The sequence below is a fragment of the Carassius auratus genome, chromosome 26, assembly GCF_003368295.1.
Source record: "Carassius auratus strain Wakin chromosome 26, ASM336829v1, whole genome shotgun sequence".
Lineage (NCBI taxonomy): Eukaryota > Metazoa > Chordata > Actinopteri > Cypriniformes > Cyprinidae > Carassius > Carassius auratus.
Genome location: NC_039268.1, coordinates 17,430,589 through 17,446,178, shown reverse-complemented (window position 1 = coordinate 17,446,178; position 15,590 = coordinate 17,430,589). Strand labels below are relative to the sequence as shown.

Below are 15,590 nucleotides of genomic sequence, written 5' to 3'. Positions count from 1 at the left end.
TTTGGCTATTGCTACAAACATACCCCGGCGACTTGAGACTGGTTTTGTGCTCCAGGGTCAAATATGTACTGCGACTATCATCCTCCAGATTTATAGTAAGAATTTATGAAAACAGCAACAGTGCCATCTGCTTGTCAAGCACTCAAACTGTTGTGTTAAAAGCCACGAACATATCTCAGTAGTTTTCATATATATATGTAGCACTTTATTTATTTTTATTTAATTTTTTTGTAAAAAGACAAAACAGAAGGGCCGTTCTAAATCTTGTAATCATGTGTAATGTCCACCCGTGGCTGACGGATGGTTAAGCCATTACATGCTGTCTTACCAACCCGAAGCTGCAGTTAAGTGTTCTTTTGCTCTGGCATATGTTAGTCCAGATGCTGTGCTCTCCACTGCTGGTCATTAGCTCTTCTATTGCCCTGCATCCAGCTCATATTCACTCATGCTGAGCACACACACACACACACACACACACACACACACTCTTTCTTGTTCTTTTTCAAGTCTTTAATCAATGTTATACACGCATTCATGTTAAGCTGCTTCTACTACAATATATTCCTTCTGCCACCTCTTAGACTGTTTACCTGGAACTGTACAAAAACCTTAATGATTTGTTTCTTATGTCTTTAAAATTGTAAATATTTAAATAAATATTTTATACTTTATAATTTGCGACTAGTAACTACATTTATATTTTATTTGAATTGTAGTTTAGAAAGTTTTGTTTGCTATAATCCCCATTTAAGACCAGGGTTAGTTTCCAGTGAAAAGTTTATTTTGAGGGGAAATATATGATCTTGTAATTTTGTCAGATAATGAATAATAATTAAACATGTTTTGAAATACATTTAAAAAAAACTGCCAGTGAAAGCACACATTTGTTTAATTTAGCCTATAACGTTGACATCGACTAGCCTTTGTGACAATGAGACACACTGTGTGACAACTAGCCCCAGATTTTAAATTTAATTTACACCTAGCCTTTCTTTTTTTATGATTCAGTCTCTCTTTTCTTTCTTTGTAGTTTGCAGAAACAACACTTAATTAATAAACTGTTTATTTGTAGCCTAATTAAACGTTACACATTATTGATAAGGTCAAACGCACCTCTCGCCCAGATCAAAGGAGCCTAATGGGCGTCATTTACCTTGCTTGTCTTTTTAATGGGGTTTTATAAAGGGGCTCATTCAAAAGTCAAAACGGCGTAAGATGCGATTTCACGCCTTTTTAGGTTCATCCTTAAGTAGCCACCAGTACACTATAACAGCTGTGAGTCAGACACGCTGCGCTGAACGGACACTTGAGCGTCCCCCGGCAGACGAGGCGGCCGCCGCGCGCGCCAGTTTCCGTTCGTCTCTCCGGTTGCTGGGAGCCCAGACAAACTCACGCTCTGTTTGAGCAGAACACTATTACAGACGTGCGCCTAAATATTTGCTCAGAAAACAGACTCGCCACGAGCGATGGGTATAAATGAGCAAATCGCTAATCATCCAGAACGCGAAACGGACAGCACGACTTCACGAGCGACATCCATCGAGCATTACACGGCAAGAGAAACTCAACATTTTTCTAAAATCGTTTTTTCTTTCTTTCTTTCTTTCTTTCTTTCTTTCTTTCTTTCTTTCTTTCTTTCTTTCTTTCTTTCTTTCTTTCTTTCTTTCTTTCTTTCAGCTATATAAAAAAAGTTATCACATTTAATCTTACCCATGTTCTAAAATTATTATTGTCCAAAACATTGTTACAGACAAGAAGAAAAATGATTAAAATTAAAATAATTTTAAAATCTTTTTCTTTCTTTCTTTCTTTCTTTCTTTCTTTCTTTCTTTCTTTCTTTCTTTCTTTCTTTCTTTCTTTCTTTCTTTCTGTGCGAATCATAATCTTTTAAACGTTTTTTATTGTAGAATTTTTTTTTTACAGAAAACAACAATTCAAATTAAAATAATTATAAAAATATTTTATTGTTTCTTCACTCTTTCTTTGTCATATTTATATCAGTGATCCTACACAATCTATTAATTGTAAATCTGTATTTTTCTGTGTGTGTATGTGTGTGTACTATATGTTTAATATACATTTATTAAACCAAAAAATACTCTTGTTATGAGAAAAAATATATATATTTCAGTATCGACCATAGTATTACAGAGATGTAGCCTTTTTCTCCGTGACAACTGTCCCCAATTTGGTGTATATTTATATATACATGTCATTTTTTTCATAGGATGGCAGCAAGTGTTATCAGGACGCTGAGTAATCTGGGTTTGGCAAAACCCTTCCCTCCCTGTTTCTTTCCGGCTGAGGATGAGGAGGAGACTGAAGAAGAATATGAAGAGGAGCTGAGAGAGGACAGTTTGGAGGAGGACGAGGATGCAGTAGCCAGTGAGTCTCAAGAGGAACAGCCATGGAGTGTTGATTCGTCCCCCAATAGTGCTGAGATGACCAATCAGCTCCTACGGTTTGCTGAGCTCATCAGCAGCGATGTCCAGCGCTACTTCGGCCGAAGCCAAGACCCTGATGCCTGTGACATCTATGCAGAGAGACCGTGTCCAAAAGTTGGGGGGCGTCAGCGGTACTATGCTGACTTCATCAAAGTAGCATCATCAGGGCATGCGGAGGAGCCTGAGTTGCTCGGGCCCCTTGCAGAGCTCTTTCAAGACACTCAAAGGAAAGGACGGAGTTTACCCATGAACCAACGGCGCCTGCCAATCAGCTTCTGGACAGAGCCTTTTGTACATCAGCTTGACGTGTTGGGTGATGCAAACACACAAGAGAACTCGCTCAGTATAAGTAACACATCAGAGGGCTCCAGTAACATCAACACGTCTTCGAGTATGTTCAGTAACACAAGCGTTTGCACCATGACCAGCTCCAGTATCTCAGGGACTCTCAGTAGCTCAAGCACACCAGACTTCAGTGATTTACTTGCTCACTGGGCCATGGACAGAGAAAACCCCAATGAATTCAGCTGTGACTATCCACTTTCATAATCAATCAGCCTGTCTTCTACACTGCAAAATATCATGTTGTTAATTTGTTCTGCTTTTCTTCTTGTTCTTAATGTCTGTGTTGTTTTTCAGTAAAATATCTGCACAAGACAAAACTGCATCTTCTCATGTTCTGTTCTCAGTTGCTTTAATTTGTTTTAATTTTAATGTTTTGTATGTTATCTAATTAATTAACTTTATTTTTATTTTTGGCAGTGCATTCAATATTCAGTTTCTCAATTTAATATACTACTCCTACAGCATTTTCTTGATCATTCTTTCTCTCAAGTTGTTTTTTAATGTACGAAAAGACAAAAAAAATGTATGCAACAAAGTGCTATTAAAACACTCTGTTTGCAATCAGTAATGCATCTAACTCCTCACACAGGGATGACCAATTTATTAAACACATAACACATTTATTAAAAAACAAAATAGCGTAATAAAAATGCAAAGAAAATTCTGTAACTGTAATCTTGTGATATCAGAAATGATTAAAAAAAATCTAAATATTAGCAAAAACTATAATAGTATATCAATGATTATTAAAAAAGCACTGCTTTATATGGAATCAAGTATTCCAATAAGAAGTGGAATAACCTTTACATTTATGTTCATTATAGACTTAAACAATGACAGAAAACGGAATGAGAAACACTTGGTTAACTGGTTTCAACACATTTCCTGGTAATAATGATATGAATCTGCCCTGTCATACTACATGCACAAACCACATAACCACAGGCCATTAAGATGAATAATTCACAGGTACAGGGAATACAAGTTAGCAAAGAATCCCACTTCTGTCTATGCAGTGATTGTGTGGGATAATGTGTGTATGTCCCTCTCTGTAATTTCATAACTTGTTTAAATAGTGTATGTGTGCAGATCTTCATTTCGGTCCTCTGAGTGCTTACGTGTCTGAGCAGGGTGAAACCACTAGTGGCACATGGCCCGAAAGACCAGATATGGACATGTGGCTAATTCACACACACACACACACACACACACACACACACACACACGCACGTCCACAATACTGTTTGTTTTTCAATTATATGTACTGGACACTATTCTATAGATAACTGGAAGCATGCAATAAAGACAGCCACAGTATATTCTCAAGTTATGTGAATTTCCTACGTTATTATATTTGCTTGTAATCTGATGTTAATTTCCACTCTCCAACGGCTCACTTTCAGAGCTCATGTGAAGTGGCAAGTAAGACCAGTAGATTTGCACCACGCAGGCATTTCAATGATTGGTCAGCGTCAGTGTTCTCTTATCAGCACCACAAGACCACAGAGCAGCATGGTACAGCTCATTTCAGCTCATTCACTTCCTCTGTAGGCCCCTGAACCGATCGATCATGAGGTTTCTACACATCCTGGGTTTCACCGTCTTGCTCTGCGGCCTGTGTGTGAGGGCAGAGGAGGAAACAGCTGAGGACAAAGTAGAGGAAAAAGTAGAGAACAGCTCTGAAGAAGACACAGAACCAGAGAAACCAGAGAAGACAGAAGAAATTACAGAAGAGAAAGATGTTTTGGTCCTTCATAGCGTCAACTTTGAAAGAGCTCTTAGTGAGAACAAATACCTGCTTGTGGAATTTTGTAAGTCCTCTATGACTTTCATTTGAAATATATTATAATTTTGCTTGCAAATGGGAATTCTGATGTTTGTCTAAATAATGCAAGAAAACACCACACTACAATATATATTTACTGCAATGTGTGTTTAAAAATCATTTAAATTATCATTTAAAAAGTTTTATATTCAGTTGCATGCATTTAAACTATCCTATCAAAAGCAGCACACGTTCAAAGATTATTAGCAATTGTTGGACACATCATCCATGAGGAGTGCACCTGTTATTTTCCCCACGCTTGTAAGGAGGGCCAGTTATGCTTATGCTTTTTTAATACTGTATTAAGCTATTGTCATTGCAATACAATATTAGAACAAAGTTGATAAAATACTGATATTATTAATGTCAACATTTAGCATTTAATTCTGAGCTGAAAAATAGTGAATAGTTGTAACACTTTTTACTCTTGTAATATTTCTTAAACAGTTTCAGAGTAAAGTTGGGGACTAGGAAGATATTTGTATGAAATATTATTATAATTAACTGTTTTATGTTTTAATATATTAAAAAATATATATATATAATTCATTCATGTGATAGCTCCTGCATGCTCTCTAGTGTCACATTATCAGTAAAATAATATGCTGAATTCTCTCAGCATTTCTTATTACTATCAGTGTTTTTCAGGATCTGTTGAATAGAAAGTTCCAAAACATGTGAACAATTCCTAAAACTATATGTCACTCAAAACATTCTAGTTACTGAAATATAGCCTTTGTGACAACATGCTGGTATGAAATTTGTTTTTGTCTTTTAAAACATAAAAAGATGCTCCGTGGTGTGGTCACTGTCGCAATTTGGAGCCAATTTATGCAGAAGTGGCTGGATTACTGAAAAATGGGTCATCTGAAGTACGACTGGCCAAAGTGGATGCTGACGAAGAGAAAGACCTTGCCACAGAGTTCCACGTGGGCAGTTTTCCCACTCTTAAATTCTTCAAAGATGGCAATAGGCAAAATGCCACTGATTTTTCTGGTAATATATTTATTTGTTTGGTGCATTTGCATGCATGGTGCTATTTTCATATAGTGTGTTCTATAAACAAAAGCTCATAGGCATTATTTTGTGATTTGAACAGGAAAGCGAACAGTAGAAGGAATCACAAGGTGGCTGGAGAGGCACACAGGGCCCAGCGCTACTGTTCTCAATGATGTGAAGAGTGCAGAGGCTCTGCTGGATGCACATGATGTGGTTGTGGTTGGATTCTTCCAGGTAATTTACCTATTGTTTGCATAAAGTAACTGACTTTGTAAGATATGACAGTGCCTTATAGCCAAAGAGTTCTATCATTGCACCATCTATTTATAACAAATGATTTATCATTGAAAGGTTATTATTTTATTTTAATTTAATTTAATTTGCTCTCTATGTCCCAGGATTTGGAAGGAGATAAGGCAAAGACATTTTATGATGTAACTTTGATAGCAGTGGACTTTGAATTCGGCATCACAAACAACCCAGAGCTTTTCAAGAAGTATGATGTGAAAAGTGACTCATTGGTGCTTTTCAAGAAGGTAATTCCAGTACCCCTAGCACTGATTTAAATCTAATATATTTACATCGCAAATAGTGAGTCACTGAATCATTCATTCACCTGATTCACGACTGAAAGATGTCTAAGTTGTTATTAAAGAGACTTTCAGGAAGATTTTGTTTTAACAATCAATAACATTCTTGCCTCAATTTAAATGTGTACAATCATTTTCCACAATTCCCTTTATCTTCTTAATGTAAACAAGACAGAACTACATGATGAATTGAGGACAACACCTACAGTGTAGTTTTCGCTCAGCAAACGGACTGTGTTCAGTCAGTTCAGTCAAACAATCGAATGCGTGATCTCTTCCCACACGCAACAGCTGTTGATTTATGCTATCGTCAGTCTTTCAGGACAGTGAAAACCATAAGCGTAAAAAACTTAGGTAAACAAAAAATTCAATGCCTGAAATGGTATATTCATTCACTTTGAAGATTAATTTAAAATAATTTGTTCACTTTCTTGTTTAAAAAAATAATGTGTTGTATGCTCTTTATGATCTTATCACAAACCCACACATTCTTCTCTTTGCATACATTCCAGTTTGATGAAAAGCGGGCAGACATGCCACTCTCTGAGGACAGCAAGCTAGACAAAGGAGAGATGATTTCATTCATCCATGCCAACAGCATGAAACTTGTTATTCCATTTAATGAAGAGGTAACACTTTTAAATTCACTTCACTAATCAATGAAACCAAGCGTTACAATAATTCGAAACGGTCTTAAAAATGAAAATTTTAATAAAATTAAATGTATGCTAATGAAATTACTCACGATATTGGTGATTAACATCTTTTTAATTTCATAATTTCTTTATTTTTATATTATCTTTCCGCAGAATGCTGAACAAATATTTAGGTCTAAGGTCCGTAATCACATGATTCTATTCATTAACACAACTGTGGAATCCCAAAACGCATTGCTAGAAGATTTCAGAGATGTTGCCAGTGAGTTTAAGGAAAAAGTAAGTGTTTTAACTTAATAGCTAAATTATAATAAAATAAGTTTATTCAACTCATATTGGGATATAGAGCTTTTTCCAATCTTGTCCTGCTCACAGTCAGTGTGTATGTGCACAGGTGCTTTTCATCACATTAGATGTCTCGTCTGACAAATCGGATCATGTGCTGAAGTATTTCAGCATCTCTGCAAATGATGCTCCTATTATTCGCCTGATCAACATTGACAAAGTGGTGACATATGCAATGGAAGGACCAACCATCAACAAAGACGCGCTGAGAACATTTTGCCAGGGTGTTCTGGATGGTACTGTGAAGGTCAGTGTGTTTCTGTTACCAGACATCTTCATTTGCAGCATATGTGTAGCTGTAAATGTAGTTAAATTAATTTAAATATCGCACTTCAATCTAGCCCTTTCTGAAGACTCAAGAAATTCCAGAGGATTGGGACAAGAATCCAGTTAAAGTCCTTGTTGGGAAGAACTTCAACGAAGTGGCTTTTGATGAGACTAAGAACGTCTTTGTGGAGTTTTGTAAGTCAGCAATTTATATTTTCAAGTTCAAATAAAAGTATTTAATAGTGGCTTTAACATATTTTGTCCTTCCTTACAGATGCTCCATGGTGTGGTCACTGTCAACAACTGGCTCCTATATGGGATGAGTTGGCTGAGAAGTACAAAGACCATGAGAATATAATCATTGCGAAAATGGACGCTACAGAAAATGATGCGGAAGATGTCACTATACAGGGATTTCCCACCATCAAATACTTTCCAGCTGGGGCTGAAAAAAAGGTTCGCAACAACAAACACTCTTAAATAGTTTTATATTGTAAAAGGATATCAAATAGTATGTTGTTGTTTATTTCTTTGGTTATTAGAAATGATTTTACATTTTCCAAGGTTGCTGTAAATTAAAGAAATAGCAAATATTAAGAGCCTAATTTTAAAAATATAAAAGCTCTTTATAAAAAGTTTGATATTTAAGAATGTTCAATTTTATCCACTTGTAAACTTGCATAGGGCAATGTATACTGTACATAGTATATAACAATACTTTATGCAAACAGATTGTTGATTATAATGGAAACAGAGATTTGGAGACCTTCTCAAAGTTTCTGGATAATGGAGGAGTGATACCAGAAGAAGAGAGTAAAGATGATGAGGAGGACAAAGATGATGATGATGATGATGATGATGATGATGAAGACAAGGTCAGTAAAAGCCAACAGATGGCTTGATTATTTAGCCGGTAGCACTTTATTTTACAGTCCTGTTCCTCATGTACATACTATGTACTTATTATAGTAATTTCAATAACTATGTAATAACTAGGTACTAACCCTGAACCTACCCCTAAACCTAACCCTACCCCATGTAGTTACCTTGTATTACCAGAACTTTATGTAGAATGGGCTAACGAGAATGTTAGTACACGTACTGTAAAATAAAGTGCAACCATTAAGCCTGTTAAAAGTTCAAAAACATGAACTTTTTCATTTAAATGATATAGTTTGTGAGTTTCTATTTGCTTTTCAGGTGTCAGATGAGCCAACAGAAGATTCACCAAAATCTACCAATGGAACTAGCAAGGATGAGCTTTAAAAACAAAGCATAAATAAACTAATTTGTGCTAAATAATATCAGTGTGAGACTTACTGTATGCCAATGAGCCAATCTGTGTTTTGTCAGGTTAATGCCATTTTTCATTAATGCCCCCACTGGATCATTTCAACAAACTATACATACCTGACTTAATTGAATAAAAACAACTTAACATATTAAAGGGATACTCCACCCCAAAATTAAAAAGTTTTCATTAATCACTTAATGACAAAATGGAAGATATTTTGGATAAAAACCCAGGAGGCTTGACACTGTCCCATAGACTGCAAAAGTTAGTTATAGTGTCAGAGTCCAGAAAAGTATGAAAGACGTCATCAGAATAGTCCGTCAGTCATCAGTGGTTCAACAATGGTTAACATTATGAAGCAACGAGAATACTTTTTGTACACAAAGAAAACTAAAATAATGACTTTATTCAGTAATTTGTCTCCTCTGTTTCTCTCCACATCACTCTAGCAACATTTTGGTGAATCTGAACTGTACACAGTGGCGCCACAAGGATACCTTTTTTTTTCATATATTTACCTTTTGATTTGAAAGAAAACAGTGCAGCCTTGTGGCTCGGCTGACTCAGAAGAGCGTACGCTGCCTGCGTTCAGCTCAGACTCGCCATAATGGCACTACAGTGATGTGGAGAGAAACAGAGACAAATTATTGAATAAAGTCATTATTCTTGTTTTCTTTTTGCATTTAAATGATGCCCAATTGGCATTAAGGGGCCTATAGTGTGCCAAGAAAACAATCCCTACGCCATTACACCACCAGCAGCAGCCTGCACATTGGTAACAAGGCATGATGGATCCATGTTCTCATTCTGTTTACACCAAATTCTGACAGAAATCGAGACTCATCAGACCAGGCAACATTTTTCCAGTCTGTAACTGTCCAATTTTGGTGAGCTTGTGCAAATTGTAGCCTCTTTTTCCTATTTGTAGTGGAGATGAGTGGTACCCGGTGGGGTTTTCTGCTGTTGTAGCCCACCCGCCTCAAGGTTGTGTGTGTTGTGGCTTCACAAATGCTTTGCTGCATACCTTGGTTGTAACGAGTGGTTATTTCAGTCAAAGTTGCTCTTCTATCAGCTTGAATCAGTCGGCCCATTCTCCTCTGACCTCTAGCATCAACAAGGCATTTTCACCCACAGGACTGCCACATACTGGATGTTTTTCCCTTTTCACACCATTCTTTGTAAACCTTAGAAATGGTTGTGCGTGGAAATCCCAGTAACTGAGCAGATTGTGAAATACTCAGACCGGCCCGTCTGGCACCAACAACCATGCCACGCTCAAAATTGCTTAAATCACCTTTCTTTCCCATTCTGACATTCAGTTTGGAGTTCAGGAGATTGTCTTGACCAGGACCACACACCTAAATGCATTGAAGCAACTGCCATGTGATTGGTCAATTAGATAATTGCATTAATGAGAAATTGAACAGGTGCTCCTAATAATCCTTTAGGTGAGTGTATATTTGTGGTGTGAGATCATTTTGACACTGTCAGTATCAGTATTTGGCTATAAAAGAGTTAGCTATATGGATGAATTTAAAAAAACTGTCAAGAATATGGCTAACATGAACATGAAGCCTATTTTTATGATCATTAAGTTACAGTTAATCACATTTTTGTCCGTATTTCCATTACACTTATGCCCAAAAAGATTTGAAACAAATGATGATGAATTCATTCATTAATGTCCTATGGCCACATTTATGATACAACATCTATGTTTCTACTCTAAATATTTCATAAGCAACAAAGCTACAGCAAGATATATTCTTCTCATGCCACGAGATAGCTGAAGGAAAGGAGTACTGATGTTAATAACAACTGGATGGAATCATTAAACCAAATCACAAATATGTTTAACATGTCTGTGTTAAGCATTTCTTTTTACTTACCCTAAGGCATGTTCACTATGCAGCTGCACATTCCTGTTCATTGCAGTGGAATGCACGGACAACAAAGACTAACAGGTAAACAGGTCGAGTGAGTCAGGCATGTGATGTCATAAGAAAACTTTTCTGTGAAGAATCGAGACGCAGGTAAGAATAATTCAGCTATATAAGCTTGTTTAAATGTAAACTTTCTAATGTATATTATTTATGATAAAAAGGCATTTTGAAGTGAGTATAAGAAAGTATATGGCATGCAATGGCCTGTGTTATTACAACTTGTATTTGTTGAAATGTATACTGTATGTATGATGGGCATGATTTTGACAAAAAGACAGACAAACATTCGCTATTTTCAACATTTCAAGTTGTATACTGTATGTATGATGGGCATGATTTTGACAAAAAGACAGACAAACATTCGCTATTTTCAACATTTCAAGTTCACAAACTCTGCATAGTAAAAAGCAATGTTTAGTAGAACATGCTTCAAAACCAACATGGGAAGTAAGGTCTGTATGTCACTCGACATGCAACTACTTTGTTTTATGAGCCAAGTTCACATCTGAGATTGCAATATCAGACATAGAATTGAATATGTGGAGTGATATATCATATAGATGAATAAAAAACACATTCTGGATTTGTAAAAGAAGAATTAGGCTCATGTAAAGACATACCACCTATTTTTCCCCATGGCTGGCAACCCAAACCTTCTAGGTTTGATCCAGAATGAAATAGATGAAATGAGGCTAATTGGTCATGTAGCCATGAACACAAGTATAAAGTACTTTTTGGAAATCCATAGGATTGTTTTATAATATGGAACAAATTGTTTTATTTAGTGTCTTACATAATTGGTCATGGGTCTGAAATAGACCAATAGGTCTATTACCACACTCTCAGAAAAAAAAAATACAAAAGCTGTCAACTTTGTACCTAAACAGTCCATATTGCACCTCAAAGGTACATATTAGTACCTACAGTAAACATCAGGGTTCCTCAATTGCAGCCCGAGAGAATAATGTTTGGCCCGGTTTAATGTGGCATGAAAATTCGAACACACCTTCAGAAAGTGACATTAAACTGTGTCAATATCGGACACGAGTGCGCGGCACAACAAAGGTTTGCAGTGAGTTCCCATTTTAAGTTTGCTTTATCCTAAATTATTTTCAAGATCTGAGGTAAAATATCTGTTGTTGCTTTCACTATGGCTGTAAAGATCACGCAAAATAGTATTCAAACTCACATTAGACACTTTTAACTTTGAATAAAGCAGATAATCATTACCTGAGATTATCAATGTCATATTTTATTTTTCGCAGAAAATAAAAACCATTTCTAAAATAGAATTCCGTTTCGCTTATTGTCACGTGTCGCTGTCGCGGGTGATTGAGGAACCCTGGTGTACATATTAGTACCAAAAAGGTGCAAAAGTGTACCTTTTGAAAAGGTTCTGCCCCAGTGACAGCTTTAGTAACTTTTTTTTCTAAGAGTGCAGGTTAAATTACTCATATGATTTTATGGTTTTTCTTTTAATACATTTTTTTAACAAGGCTTTTAAAAAATATTGTTTAATTATAACATTTTTCTTTGCTGATACAAAACAACTCACATGGTTTAGTAAAAGGTTTACTACCGACATAATCATTTTGTTCTCTTCATGACTTGCATCTTAGATATAGGGTACCACTTTTCTCTCATATGATGCTTTAATTCACTGATGGTTAGAAAGTATGTTTTATTTCCCTACTTTAATTAGACTTAGTCAGACTATTTTTGCAATGACTGAATCAGCACCCAACTGACTACTAGCCTATTAGTACTTCTTTCAGAAGGTAATGTACGCAGATTTAGTACATCGTATTTTCATGTTATTCAAAAACTCAATTAATTTATTATACTAACTCATTATATTCAGTAATAGATGGATATTCCCACATGTGCTGCAGCAACAGCAGGCTCCCTATCACCACCTCCCGCTTACAATGACTTTAATAAGTTTCCCCTTTATGAGGAAATCATTCCAGATTCACCACCACCCGATTATACCATCGCCATTGCCCCAGCTGCTGACAGGGAGAGAGGTAAGAGCTGCACCTGCTGAGGGCAGCATATAAATTGCATATATGAATGAAAAGTATATATTAATATATATAAATTTTTTGTTAACAGCCAATCTTCAAGAGATTCCTCAAAACCCTAACAGGAGGGCAAACCCGTATCCTGTCCTCAATGTGCCTCGAATCGAAATAATCGAACACAGAGAACAAAGTAAGTGCCATTAAAGGAATAGTTCATTCAGAAAAAAAAAGAAAAAAAATCTGCCAATCAGATTAAGTTGAGTTAGGAGAAATTCAGCATTCAATCACTTGCTCAACAATGGATCCACTGCAGTGAATGGGTGCCATCAGAACGAGAGTCCAAACCACTGATAAAAAACATCACAATAATCCACAACAAATCCACATGACTCGAGAAGTTAATGTAAACAAATGAAGGCATTTTAACTTCACATCGTTGCTTCTAGCTAAAATAGCTACTAGATCCATAATATAGCTTTCTCCAGTGAAAAAGTAATCTTCTCTAAATCAGAAGAAAAATATGTACAGATCAAGCACTGTTTAAACATAAGTTCTAAATAAATATGTAGGGTGATTTTGATGTGAGAGGACAAAAGGGGATGCATTTGTTTCTTATCACTTCATAAGGTGTTAATTGATAGGTTGGAGTTGATTACTTGAGGATTAATGTGATGCTTTAATCATCTGCTTGAACTATAATTCTGACGGCACCCATTCAAAGCATAGGATCCATTGGTGAACAAGTAAAGGAATGCTAAAATGTCTCCAAATAAAGAAACAAAGTCATCTGCACTCGGATGGCCTAGCCATAACCAATTTTTTTTCACTGTTTAAGCATTCATACAGCAGATAGTGCAGCCTGTAGCTCCTCAGGTGGTCGTGGTGCAGCCACAGCAGATGCTTGTTCTTTTGGATGACACACCGACAGCGACTGTGTGCAAGTACTGCAATAAAAGCATCATCACTAATGTAAAATATAAATCTGGTTCTGCTGCATGGGCCATGTGCTGTTTATTGACTATACTTGGGTAAGAACAATAGACAAAATTGCATTGTAACTGTTGAAGATACCTCTAAACATGCCAATTATTTTTCTAATTGTGTCTCTGTCTTCATTTCTTTGTTTTTCAGGCTCATTTGTGGATGTTGCCTCATCCCATTCTTTGTCAGCGGTTTTAAAGATGTCCATCACTCCTGTCCTTACTGTCATAAGCATTTGGGAATATACACCCGGAAATGACTTAATTTCCAAACTCTCACACACATTCAATATTATGATCAATACTTGCATTTTAAAAGTCTATAAACTGCCATAATGTATTAAAACAATTATAATGCAAAGCATATTTGCTTATGATTTACTTAAAAAAAAAAAAAGCTAAATATCTTTACATAAAAAATATCTTCAATATAAATGAGGCTGTTATTTTACAAATACCACTTGTGATTGAACATTTTATCTTTGTTGAGGAAAATATGCAACTGTCCTATTGCAAGTTTGCAAGTCCTTTTAATGTGCCTTTGTGTTGTAACCGCATGTTATCGTGATTGTTTTTATTAAAAAAGTGATTTATTAAGAAAGACACCACACATTATCGTAATTGTTTTTATTAAGAAAGTGGTTTATTAATAGACAGAACAGTAAGGGACAGCGAGGTTGTAAAACTATTAAACAAGAGCTAAAATATTGTTCTTAATACAAATGTATTAGAGCTTAGATCGGGGCCAACAAATCAAGCCCGACCCTGTCCGAGCCCGGCCCGGCCCGGCCCGACACGTTCACTGTAATTATGAGGCCGAGCCCGATTTAAACCCGACCATTTTTAATATATGTGCCGTTAAAACCAGGGGCGGCGCCAGAATTTTTTTTATTTATTTATTTATTTTTTACCGCAGGTGCTGTTGTGCTACAGTGGAGGCTGGAGCTGTATACAGCTCCCCCGTAGCACAGCAACACCTGCGGTAAAAAAAAATAAAAATAAAAAAAAAATTCTGGGGCAGCCCCTGGTCGGGTTTAAATAAATATATTTATTAAATGCGTGTCGCATTTAATGCACGAGACAAAACCAACACATATGTTGTCACTCCCCACGACTAGTTTAAAATCAGGGCAGGTGTCCTGACATTTTATCCTACCTTGTCAGATTTTCCTACCTGGGTCTATTGCGCACGCGCACATCAATATCAAGTCCGTTGTCTCCATAGGGTTGTCTCATTCTAATCAAATATATTTAATAGGCTAAGGGCCCCACTCATCCATAGGGGCGCCAGAATGAGTGAACGAGTGAATTTTTTTTTACATATTTTTTTAAATAGGCTACTATTTGAAAACCATTAATTCGAAATACTACCAAATAAAGCAAAAAAAAAAAAAAAAAAAAAAAAAAAAAAAACAGTTCTGGCTCTTCAATCTTCCCCCGCCCATCGAGTGCTTGAAGTGCGTCAGAAACAGAGCGCGCACGATCAGTTGTTTCGTTTACTGTCTATGGTTGTTGGTATTTTGCATGGTAATTTGTTGTCTAGAGTGCCCGACGCCGCATCCAATGTAGACAGCACTGCTTTTGTTAACACACTGTCTATGGTAGAAACGGGCCTGGCAGCTCGCGCCAGTTCTAGACACGGTGAAAGTTTCCTGATTGTGACGGAAGGCCGAATTTACATGACACGTTATAAATTAGCATAAGCCCTATTCGGACGGGACTAGTTTTACAGGGGGTCGTTAGAGAAATCTGCGTTTCACAGACGTACTTGGTGATTTTAATCCCGTCCGAATCTGCCACCTCTGTGTTTTTCTCATATATATATATTCATATATATATATATATATATATATATATATATATATATATATATATATA

General features: G+C 36.3%; 3 protein-coding genes across 4 annotated transcripts; all 3 read left to right on the top strand.

Annotated features, from left to right (window-relative positions):
* Window positions 1-2,228: 2,228 nt before the first annotated feature.
* On the top strand, window positions 2,229-3,007 carry percc1 (proline and glutamate rich with coiled coil 1). The gene has a single exon (XM_026204901.1). The coding sequence runs from the start codon at window positions 2,229-2,231 to the stop codon at window positions 2,991-2,993; it is 765 nt and encodes a 254-aa protein (XP_026060686.1). The 3' UTR covers window positions 2,994-3,007.
* Window positions 3,008-4,298: 1,291 nt separating this feature from the next.
* Window positions 4,299-8,773, top strand: pdia2 (protein disulfide isomerase family A, member 2). Its single transcript, XM_026204973.1, has 11 exons — window positions 4,299-4,600; window positions 5,404-5,610; window positions 5,714-5,847; window positions 6,012-6,149; window positions 6,716-6,832; window positions 7,013-7,138; window positions 7,254-7,451; window positions 7,546-7,666; window positions 7,746-7,927; window positions 8,203-8,346; window positions 8,672-8,773. Exons 1-11 carry the CDS (start codon window positions 4,360-4,362, stop codon window positions 8,735-8,737), a joined length of 1,674 nt encoding a protein of 557 aa, XP_026060758.1. The 5' UTR covers window positions 4,299-4,359; the 3' UTR covers window positions 8,738-8,773.
* A 1,954-nt stretch (window positions 8,774-10,727) lies between these two features.
* LOC113044801 (lipopolysaccharide-induced tumor necrosis factor-alpha factor homolog) lies at window positions 10,728-14,096 on the top strand. 2 transcript variants are annotated; one of them, XM_026204970.1, is made up of 5 exons: window positions 10,728-10,798; window positions 12,570-12,735; window positions 12,824-12,922; window positions 13,568-13,760; window positions 13,864-14,096. In XM_026204970.1, exons 2-5 carry the CDS (start codon window positions 12,576-12,578, stop codon window positions 13,970-13,972), a joined length of 561 nt encoding a protein of 186 aa, XP_026060755.1. In that variant the 5' UTR covers window positions 10,728-10,798; window positions 12,570-12,575; the 3' UTR covers window positions 13,973-14,096. The 2 variants fall into 2 exon arrangements, with proteins under 2 accessions (XP_026060755.1, XP_026060756.1); XM_026204971.1 differs by having other exon boundaries at window positions 10,732-10,798; window positions 12,576-12,735.
* Window positions 14,097-15,590: the final 1,494 nt, after the last annotated feature.